Raw genomic sequence first — 12,199 nt, forward strand, 5'->3', positions numbered from 1 at the left:
TACGTCAGCATAAACACCATCAGTACTGGAGGAGAGACGCTGCTGTGAATGAAAAGAAAGTGAGCATTAACAGAGATGATCTTCTCATTCATTCTTCTGCATGAGATCCTCTTAAAGCTCCTCTCGTTCATGGAGACTGTAATTTAATTTACATCCTACATCATGAAACATAATCGGCAGAGCACAATGAACCTGACAGCTGTCAGAGATCCAATACTGCAGTAATTGTACTTCATTACTACACTTAAGTATTATTTTGGTGAACTTGCACTTATGATACTCAATCAATATTGAAACTGAATACTCGTAGTCATTTATTGCTAAGAGGGATAAAAACCATACTTTCTCTTCAGAGTTTCAATTAGATATTCAAAGAGCAAAGTGCTTCTATCACAGGTTTAAATCTTTCCACTTTTCCAATATTATTCAGCTAAAAAGTCAGTCAAATCACATTGACATTTGAACTGTTCTGACATATACTGTATATATATATCTCACTATTTGAAACATCAATAACAGTTTAAAAAATGTAATTCACTTCAACTATGTCTTAGAGTGAAAGCAAATGTTGCTTAAATGTTACATAAACCTGTATTTGGTTTGTCTCTCTTCTGCTCACTAAGGCTGCATTTATTTGATCAAAAATATAGTAAAAATTGCTTTGAGAAATAATCCATGTATGGAGTACAAACTCCACTTAAATATTAAGTGTTAATGTACATAGCTAATGTATTCTGACTACTTTTTACTTCTGACTACTACTAATTACTTTTTATCTAACTTGTTTTAAACTTGCCAATAAATGTACCATATTGATAGAAAAAGCAAAGAGAAAGTAAATATAATTTTATCATCATAAAATGCATTAAATTACACTAATCCAGGGTTTCCCAAATTGGGCTCAATGCAAGAACTGCAGTGGGTTTGTGAGTTGATAAAAAGCTAATAATTAATTAAATCATAAAAATGTAAAATAACTTATTTAAACACTTGAACACTAAAAAAATAAATATTTAATTTGTTTACCATCTCCATAAATTGTAATCCATAGAAAAAATTAGTGCAATCTGATGAGCATTTTACAATGTAATATACTTTAATTACAAGTAGGCTTGACTTTTGGAATCTGATTACGTAATCCAGACATGATGTAATCAGTTATTATCCATCTCTCTCTCTCTCTCAATTTCAATTTAAGTGTGCTTTATTGGCATGACAAAAACTATACATTTGTATTACCAAAGCAATTGCAGCTGGGCTGCTTACAAATAGTGCATATATGTATTAACAGAAAGAAAAAGAATAATAATAATAGTAATAGTAATAATATATAAAAAGTATTAGCATGTAGTGCAAAATGAATTACTAATGTATGCAAGTATGAGGAATAATAATAATAATAAACACTTGAACACTAAAAAAATAAATATTTAGTTTGTTTACCATCTCCATAAATTGTAAAAAAAATAAGTGTAATCTGATTATGAGCATTTTACAATGTAATATACTTTAATTACAAGTAGGCTTGACTTTTGGAATCTGATTACGTAATCCAGACATAATGCAATCAGTTATTATCCATTCTCTCTCGCTCAATTTCAATTTAAGAGTGCTTTATTGGCATGACAAAAACTATACATTTGTATTACCAAAGCAATTGCAGCTGGGCTGCCTACAAATAGTGCATATATGTATTAACAGAAAGAAAAAGAATAATAATAATAATATATAAAAAGTATTAGCATGTAGTGCAAAATGAATTACTAATGTATGTAAGTATATAAACTAGAAATAAAATAAAATAAGGGATTAGACATATTTACAGAAGCAAAATATACATCTAATTAATATAATAGAGTAATATGGCATAATATAATCTACATGTGCTGGAAACATCAGATCAGTGGGGGGAATGGGACTCGCTAAAAATCTTTTTTTGGACCAAGTATGTGGACAAAAACTTGAATGATCTACGCTTGTATTATTACAGTGTTTTGAAAGCTTGGGGTTTTATGAAAATATCAAGGAAGACACCTGCATTGTCATTGTTTTGGATCCTGAAGGAACCTTTAGTGGCAGGAGTTACAAGTAGGCTTGACTTTTGGAATCTGATTACGTAATCCAGACATGATGTAATCAGTTATTATCCATCTCTCTCTCTCTCTCAATTTCAATTTAAGTGTGCTTTATTGGCATGACAAAAACTATACATTTGTATTGCCAAAGCAATTGCAGCTGGGCTGCTTAGCTTGTATTATTACAGTGTTTTGAAAGCTTGGGGTTTTATGAAAATATCAAGGAAGACACCTGCATTGTCATTGTTTTGGATCCTGAAGGAACCTTTAGTGGCAGGAGCAAGATTGGACATTGGTGAAAAGTCATTTTCTGAAATAACCCAAAGCTTGATAAATGTGAAAGTGGTCACCTTGTGGCAATTTTTGGACATATGTGGATGCAACTTTGATAGATTTGATGCAACGGCGCAGTGAATAAACTCAAGGAGGATAGTTGGAGCTTTCTTGGAGAGAGTTAAAAGACTTTTAACTGAAGAAGAGATGAGTTTAATAATCGGATACAATAATGGATGTGCACCTCAGCGACTCTTTCCCAAATATGGAGGTTTCACCGGATTTTGCAGAAGATTTTTCTCACCCATTGCTTAATGATATGAGAGCAAAGAGTTTGGAAATACGCTCAGTTGTGGGGAAAAAACTTTATGAGATGAGCGTTAAAGTGTTGAACAAAGATAAGCTCAAGAGTAAAACAGATATCCCTTGGAAATCACACTTTGGGGTTGATGAGAATTGTAAACCTGAATGGAGAATATTGTATAAACCACCATTGACCAAAATTACTGGAGACTTGCAATGTAAATTATTACATGGAATTGTTGCTGTGAATGCATTTATAAGTATTATTAACCGGTCTGTTGAAAGTAAGTGCCCTTTCTGTGAAACTAGAGAAACAATATTCCATTGTTTTTTGTATGGTAATAGATTTAATCTTATTTTTTTAAGGTTTCAAGAATGTTTGTAGGCTTCAATGTTGGTTTTATTTATGGTGTTAAATATTGGAAAGAAAGTAGAAAAAAGGGGCGTTTATTAAATTTTATTGTTAGCCAAGCAAAGACCGCAATTGTTCTAACTAGAAGGAAAAAAGTAGAAGGGAAGGAAGGAAATGTTGTTGATGGTACTTTCAGAAGTCTTATTAAAGCAAGAATAAGACATGAATTTATGTTTTATAAATTAATGAATAATATTGAGGGTTTTAAAGATGTATGGAATTATGAAGATGTTTTGTGCATTGTTATAGACAATGATTTATTTTTCTCAAGCTGTATTGAATAATATATTTGGTGTTTTGTGTGGATTTTAATTAAGATGGATTGTATGATTTGTTGTTAAAATTTTGTTAAATAAAGTGTTATATATATATAGTAATTTCACTTTAATGGCCGATATCACTGAAAACAGACACTATTTTTGGAATCAGCACCTCAAAATTAGTAAGAAACAACTTGTGAATTTCGTTCAGCAAACGTGATGCAGGGTGGTGAATTAGAAAACACCATTAATAACAGTGATTTAAACTATGTACAAGCATGCAACCACTACCAGTGACTATCACTGACAACATTAGAAAGAGTGAGCGAGACAGAAAAAGTGCCAGAGAGAGATCAAGTGACTCTATAAACTGTCATCTGTTGAGGTCATGGAGGTCAAGAGGTCAGTGGGTCAGTAGATCAATCCTGAGCTTACAAGAAGTTTAACTTCTAAAAACAGCAAAGCTCAAATCAACCCTCAGGATTAGCGTCTGATGACACAATATACATCAAAATCATTGTTTATATTCGTTTTGCTTTATATTTGACACTGAATTCAGGGTGTGTGGTAAAAGAGGACAAACAAACACCTGCTATTGATTGACACTCAAGACCAGAAAAGCTCAACGGAGGAATCCGCAGCAGTTTGGAGCCATAATTAACAACATTATTACAGAGAGAGCGGGGCTGGCTGACTTTACCGTGACTTCAGACCGCAGTGTGTGTGTGTGTGCGTGTGTGTGTGTGTGTGTTCGGCCCAGTTGGCTCGTCCATCTGTTGTTGATTTGACCAGACTGAATCGTCTAGTGCGGTAAACCCTGACGGGACGAGCTCAAGACGAGTTCCTCGTGCCCAGACGTGCCCTCTGCTGCGACGCTCCAGATCAGCGGGACTAATCCAGCTTCAGCATCGCCAGACACTCGCCAACAACTACCAGCTAAAACACTCCTAACCAGGCACGACACAAAGCTGCTTCAGACGTCAAGTAACTTGACAATGGTGTATGTGTGTAAAGAATCTACAAAATATTAATTGCATTTAATATCTTGTCGCTTTATGATGTTATGCCAGGTTAGAACTATAGTGTAAGAGCCTGTTGCCTCTTTGGTAACTAAACTCCTATTTCAAAAGACCCCCAAAATGATGCAACAAATCTGAGGTGCTTTCTGAAGGCAATTTATTTGAAAACAAGCAGCTAAGAGTGTGTATAAGAGTAGTGGTCAACCGATATGTTTTTTGATGGCCGATATAAAGTCGATATATATATATCACATCACACTATTTAATTTAAAGATTAGCAGTTGTGCAACTAAATGTCTTTTACATATTTACTCAAATAAAAATAAATTTTACATTTTTAAATTTTAAAATGAATCAAATTGGAGACAAAAATAATTTGAACTTGATAAAATAAATTTAAAAAAATTTAAAAAAATAGCATATATATTTTTAATTTCTTTTATTCTAACTTATAACTTCTTGAACACGTGTTGTCCAAACAGAAAAAATTATTTGGGCAAATAAAAATGCCAAATATCGGCCGATATATCGGTCAACTACTTATTTTTAATGTACGAGCGGACACTGGCATCTGTATCTTGAATGTGTGATGCTTCCAATTAGCAGTTGTGCAACTAAATGTCTTTTACATATTTACTAAAATAAAAATAAATTTTACATTTTTACATTTTAAAATGAATCAAATTGGAGACAAAAATAATTTGAACTTGATAAAATAAATTTAAAAAAATTTAAAAAATAGCATATATATTTTTAATTTCTTTTATTCTAACTTATAACTTCTTGAACACGTGTTGTCCAAACAGAAAAAATTATTTGGGCAAATAAAAATGCCAAATATCGGCCGATATATCGGTCAACTACTTATTTTTAATGTACGAGCGGACACTGGCATCTGTATCTTGAATGTGTGATGCTTCCAGTTATTTTAGCTGTACAAAAATAATATTATAACAAATACCAGTTTGCAATATCAAGCAGCCTGTTATGCTGCTCGATATTGCAAATTGGTATTTGTTATAACATTATTTTAATTTATTACCGTAATCATAAGCACTCTTGTTTGTATTGCAAATAGTTTTACGGTTTACTGCACTTTGTTATTTTTCAAGGTATTCAGCAGTGAATGAATCTGAAGTCTCGCACATTCACAGTAAATAACTTACTTCTGCATTGAAAGTTATGATGCATAAGGGAACATGAAAGCATGCAAATTACACATCAACTATAGTGGCTGATGCCCAAGATCTGAAAACCACTTTCAACTCAACCAATTAAAGCAAACTGTGATTCTGAACCGATTTAGGTTCACACTACAAGACTAAATATGAAAAGAGTCCTAATACTACAAACCGATGAACCTGAAAACATAAAAAGTGAAAGATTATTCGTGTAACTAAAGACACACAGTAGAGGACGATGCTGTGTGAGAAGAGCACTTCTGTGATTGACTGTCATACATAACATTAAGCTGCTGGATATTTCATTCACATCTTCAGTCCGTCTCTCAGGGATGGACAGAGTCTGTCCTCCATTTCACATCTCAGTGAATCCATCATGTGATGCTCCAGTGAGTGTGAACACACACACACACACACACACCTGATGCATGCTGCACATTTCACACCTCAAAACCGCAAAAATGAGCCACGATGCCAAACTACTCCTTGAATACTTGAGCCAAAGCACACAGTCCAAATTCAGAAATGTCTCAAGCTCCAGCTGTATTTAAAAAAGACTTACAAGTAACAATAACGTAAGCATAAGTGATTCATTTAATGGTGAATGCTATATTATCGCATGCAATGTCTCAATCATCTTCAAATGTCTGCTGTAGACATCTACACCATTTAATATGTACTTACAGTCCCAAGCACAACAACTGAACCTAATCAGCATTCATCACTGGATAAGGACATGCTTTAGTTTTAAAGGCAACATTAAAACAGCATTTGCCATTGTTAACTTTAACCAACAGTTCAAGCCTAATTGATATCGGATGAAAAGCGATTTCAGAAGCAGGGCAATCTGATAAATATTTCGGAATATAAGCAGGAACATACATTAAGAAACTAAACAGGAGCAGTTTTGATTTCATGTTCTCTTTAACAGTTTTGTCAGTTTAACTAGTTGGTTGATGGTTTCTATTAAATCTGAAGTAGTGGAGCAAACTCATTCGTATGAAAAACGAAAAAGTAACTTCGTGGAATAATATGCATCAATAAATCAGTCATACATGAAGAAACTAAACTTGATTTAATGTTTCCTTTAACATTTGTCAGCAACTTTAAACAAATGTACAACACAAAACACCAAGGTTGCATCATAAACCTCTACAAAATACCATTTTCTTGCATTCTGCAATGTAAGTCAACCAAACAAAGAGGTTCTCTAAAATAAAAAACATGCTGAAAGCACCTCATTCTGAGCTCATCATACACGCACACACACACACACACACACACCTGATGCATGCTGCACATTTCACACCTCAAAACCGCAAAAATGAGCCACGATGCCAAACTACTCCTTGAATACTTGAGCCAAAGCACACAGTCCAAATTCAGAAATGTCTCAAGCTCCAGCTGTATTTAAAAAAGACTTACAAGTAACAATAACGTAAGCATAAGTGATTCATTTAATGGTGAATGCTATATTATCGCATGCAATGTCTCAATCATCTTCAAATGTCTGCTGTAGACATCTACACCATTTAATATGTACTTACAGTCCCAAGCACAACAACTGAACCTAATCAGCATTCATCACTGGATAAGGACATGCTTTAGTTTTAAAGGCAACATTAAAACAGCATTTGCCATTGTTAACTTTAACCAACAGTTCAAGCCTAATTGATATCGGATGAAAAGCGATTTCAGAAGCAGGGCAATCTGATAAATATTTCGGAATATAAGCAGGAACATACATTAAGAAACTAAACAGGAGCAGTTTTGATTTCATGTTCTCTTTAACAGTTTTGTCAGTTTAACTAGTTGGTTGATGGTTTCTATTAAATCTGAAGTAGTGGAGCAAACTCATTCGTATGAAAAACGAAAAAGTAACTTCGTGGAATAATATGCATCAATAAATCAGTCATACATGAAGAAACTAAACTTGATTTAATGTTTCCTTTAACATTTGTCAGCAACTTTAAACAAATGTACAACACAAAACACCAAGGTTGCATCATAAACCTCTACAAAATACCATTTTCTTGCGTTCTGCAATGTAAGTCAACCAAACAAAGAGGTTCTCTAAAATAAAACCCCAGAAGATACCAATAATGCACACAGAGTATCAAAGACCATAAGATGTGAAACTCTGCGACTCTTACCTTCTTCATTCGGCCGTTGCGTGTTCCTGCGAAAACCACCGTGTTTCCGCGGTAATCGTAAGCAGCTACCGAAGTCATTCCGTCATCTTTGTCTATGAAGAGCGGAATGCCCTCGATAGTGCTGGTGCCCCCTAGAGGCTGGTTAAAATCCTGCCCACAGAAGTTATCGTCGATCTGGAGAGGCTGAAACAGACAAACGGAGGGAGGGTTAGAAAAAGGGACTCCACCTAAAGGTCAATGGCTGGGTAAGACAGACTGTTAGGGCGGGTTTTCCTGAAAACAATGTCAGTGGAAGTCACACACACACACACAGCGGTAAGGTTATTTATCACATGGATGACAAAATGGAAACACAAGGTCACTGTATTGCAGGAAACCCTGGAAAGGGGACGTGAGGACATGAAAGTTAGAGAGTGGGAAAAGGCTAACAGATATTTACAATAACTATAAAACCAATTTACTGTTCTTTTCATTTCCCAACAGACTGCCATTTTTAAGTATCTGTTATTTATGTGATATATACACTACCGTTTAAAAGTCTGGGGTGGGTAAGATTTTTTTAAATGTTTTTGAAAGAAGTCTCTTCTGCTTACCAAAGAATTTAGTTGATTAAAAATACAGTAAAATTGTGAAATATTATTACAATTTAAAATAACAGTTTTCTATGTGAATAAATGTTAAAATGTAATTAAAATCTGTGATCAAAGCTGAATTTTCAGCATCATTACTCCAGTCTTCAGTGTCACATGATCTTCAGAAATCATTCTAATATACCGATTTGCTGCTCAAGAAACATTTCTAATTATTATCAATGTTGAAAACAGTTGCGCTGCACAATATTTTTGTGGAAGCCGTGATACATTTTATTTTTCAGGATTCACAGATGAATAGAAAATTCAAAAGAACAGCATTTATTTGAAATAGAAATCTTTTGCAAGATTATAAATGTCTTTAATGTCACTTTTGATCAATTCAATGCATCCTTGATGAATACAAAATATTATTTTTTTATTTTTTTAAAGAAAAAGATATTATACCCAAACATTTAAACAGTGTACATATAGACTTTTTCCCCCATTATTTTTCACCATTTCATGTATTCACCATTTTTATGCATGCATTTTATTTTGGAAAATACCGCATTAGTAGAGTATTGTGTTTGGAATGAATGAATGAATTACTCGTCCCATAAAACAAATCAAGGAACTGAATAATTTAAGATGATTTTACACGACTACTTAATTAAACTGTAAAACTTTTTCACCTACTTAATTAAACTGTAAAACTTTTTCACCTATTTCAACTTAAAAACTTATGCTGCCTTAAATTGTAAGTATAATCAACTTGGTTGCATTAGTAATTTCAACTTAAATAATATTAAACTGACTTAGAAAATCCAGATGAATCTCATATAAAAAAGTTGAAATAGCTCAACTTGTTTGATTAAAGAAATGTAAATGCATAAGTTGTCATGGCTTACTGATATCACTTTCTTGGCTTCTACAGAAGCATTTCTTCTGTAACCTGACAGCTCATTCTAAATCATTATCGATATAAGGGCCTTTCGCACCGCTTTAGTTCCAGAACTAAATGTACAGTACTAAAGTACTGGGACGATTTTGCGCGAACTATTTCCCAGTACTATTTAAAGGGTTGCATTCGCACCGACAGTGTGTACTAAGAAGTGACGTAAGCCGGTCGTCATTTGTGCGCGGCGTTCAACAACAGAAACAAATAAAAACAACGTTAACAACAGAAGGATGGAGGACGCTGTGATCGGAGCTGTGTTGTTGTTGTTGTGTCTTGCGGGTTTCACAATAATGGACATGGAAAGTCGACGTATACGTAAAGCGATTGAAAGAACGGAAAGGAGGACTAAGGGTCAAAAACAGCTCTTTTCAGAGCAAGCCATTTTGTACCATTTTCCTTTAAATGTTAATGAGCTCTGCTGACCCCGCCCCTCTCTTCCAAGCTGCTCTCAGAGAGACTGTTTACTTTAGCCGCATTCATCGTGAGACTTGCTAATTAGCACATTATTAGGAAAGGCTCGTTAAAAAAACCTTACACTCACTTCTGTAGATGGCCTGTCTGTGTGACGTCACACAGACAGGCATCTGAGATCGGCTCGATTTGAGAAAGGGGGAAAAAAATGTTATCATTATAGGGTGGTTGTGTACACGCACTGCCAACACACATTTCAGTTCAAACAACTTGTAAAAGTGCATGTAGCATCTACATTTAAAGTTTTTAAAAAATGTGTAAAGGGCAAAATATTTTTGGCTAACTTGCCACACTTTACAGCTGTACCTTGGAAAAGAAAACTCCTGAAGTGAGATAAATCTGACAAAACCTTCCTCTGGTCACGATCTTAAAAGGTAAAAATGATTTAAAGTAAATGTTGTGAAATTTTCTTTTAGGGTTAGAGTTTAGGTTAGTCTTTGCTTTATATATAAACAACAGTCTGTGGTATGTGCTCATTCAGAAGGCTAAGTAAACGTGTGTGTGTGTGTGTGTGTGACATCAATAACCTTTCTTTCTCTGTGTCTTTCTCTCTTCACCTCCCCTTTTCTCTCTGTCTTAATCCATCCAGAAGAGTCTCTAGCTCACAGCAGGAAGAAAGGAAAGAGAAGAAAAGAAGGAGGAAGGAGTCAGACGGGCATCAATTCACTTAGCAAACTCGCTTTTCCTCCTCTGAGCTAAAAACCTGATGTCAAGCAGTCAGAAAAGGAAAGAGAAGAAAAGAAGGAGGAAGGAGTCAGACGGGCATCAATTCACTTAGCAAACTCGCTTTTCCTCCTCTGAGCTAAAAACCTGATGTCAAGCAGTCAGACACTCGCACACACACTGAAAGCTCGGCTGGGGGATTTATCGCTTTGAAAACATCAAAAGTAATTTAATTCAACATCTTTATGCCATCATGAGCTGAGCTTATTTAAATATCAGCCTTGTGTAGTCAGACTTTAAACTATTAGCATAAAGGAAATCCCTGTGAACCCCTGTACAGAAAACAGAGCAGAAATTTGTACTGGATAGTGTTTTTCACTAAGCATGATGCAATGCATTATAGAATTGCCTTCTTTGTAAAGATATATGTGACCCTGGAGCACAAAAGCAGTCTTAAGTCACTGGGGTATATTTGTAGCAATCTCCAGGGTCACATATAGTAGGGTACAATGTGGCTAAAGGCACACCTTAAGAAAAAAAAGTGCTTTTCACTGCACCTAAAATTTATAATTGCAGAAAAAATATATACTTTTGTGTTTTTTACCCCAAATACCATACTTTTACATATTCTTTTATTATTTAAAAACTGTTGCTTTAATTATCTTAAAACTGAAAAAACGTTAAGACCTTTGTCTCAAAATATATGCATTAATTTTAGCGATTCTCATTTGCTACTTAAATCTACAACATTTAAAAAAAAACATAAAATATTAGATCAAGTAAGCACAGAATCAACTTTGCGCTGCTGCGCGCGATCGCGTCAAAGATCAGCCACATTTGCACATGCATCTTGAAAAGCGAATGTTTTGGAAAGTGCCACGCCACGTTTTTTTGCCATCTAGTGGTTTAAAGGAAAATAATATCAAAGGCGCCTTTAGCCCCGTCGTACCCTACTATTCAAAAGTTTGGAGTCAATTTTTTATGTTTTTGAAAGAAGTCTCTTCTGCTCACTAAGCATGGATTTATTTGATTAAAAAAAATAGAGTAAAAACTGTAATATTGTGAAATATTATTACAATTTTAAATAAAAGTTTTCTATGTGAGTATATGTTAAACTGTAATTTATTTCTGTGATCAAAGCTGTATTTTCAGCATCATTACTGCAGTCTTCAGTGTCACATGATCTTCAGAAATCATTCTAATATGCTGATTTGCTGCTCAAGAAACATTTCTGATTATTATCAATGTTGAAAACAGTTGTATTACCCAATATATATTTTTGTGGAAACTGTGATCAATTTTATTTTTCAGGATTTTTTTAATGAATCGAAAGTTCAAAAGAGTAGCATTAGAAATCTTTTAGAACATTATAAATGTCTTTACTGTCACTTTTTATCAATTTAATGCATCCTTGGTGAATAAAAGTAATAATTTCTTTCCAAAAAAAAAAAAAACACACATATCTTACAAACACCAAACTTTTGAATAGTAGTGTATGTGATAATTTGGCCCAAAGCAGGCCTCTCAGAAGGCAGTATAAGGTCATGAGCGCTTATTATGCTCTGAGCTCTAGTCCCACTGCTATTTCACACTCGATTGACGGCTGATTTGATGCAGTATTCTCTCAATCCTCATGTGTCACACAGACAAGATGAGCATTACATTCACTCAAAAGTGTGTGTGCTAAAGTAATTACATTCTCTCACACACACGAACACACATTCACACTTTACTAGTGAGGTGAAAACTAATGCAGGACTAAACAGGTTGCAGAGGGACACCAATACACACACAACAACACAAAAATAGACATGCATGTGTGTGTGTGTGTGTGTGTGTGTGTGTGTGTGTGTGTGTGT

At 34.4% G+C, this 12,199-nt stretch overlaps 1 protein-coding gene across 1 annotated transcript in view; it reads right to left on the bottom strand.

Annotated features, from left to right (window-relative positions):
- LOC107752862 (plexin-A1-like) overlaps positions 1-12,199 on the bottom strand; it is a gene marked incomplete at its 3' end in the record, with an annotated part of 78,658 nt that overhangs the window by 44,435 nt on the left and 22,024 nt on the right. The window contains exon 3 of the mRNA XM_016568933.1: positions 7,677-7,859. Coding sequence (XP_016424419.1) covers positions 7,677-7,859 — 183 coding nt within the window. The remainder of the gene's footprint in view (positions 1-7,676; positions 7,860-12,199) is intronic.

Source organism: Sinocyclocheilus rhinocerous, unplaced genomic scaffold (assembly GCF_001515625.1).
Source record: "Sinocyclocheilus rhinocerous isolate Xijiao unplaced genomic scaffold, SAMN03320098_v1.1 scaffold291, whole genome shotgun sequence".
In the NCBI taxonomy this organism is placed as follows: domain Eukaryota; kingdom Metazoa; phylum Chordata; class Actinopteri; order Cypriniformes; family Cyprinidae; genus Sinocyclocheilus; species Sinocyclocheilus rhinocerous.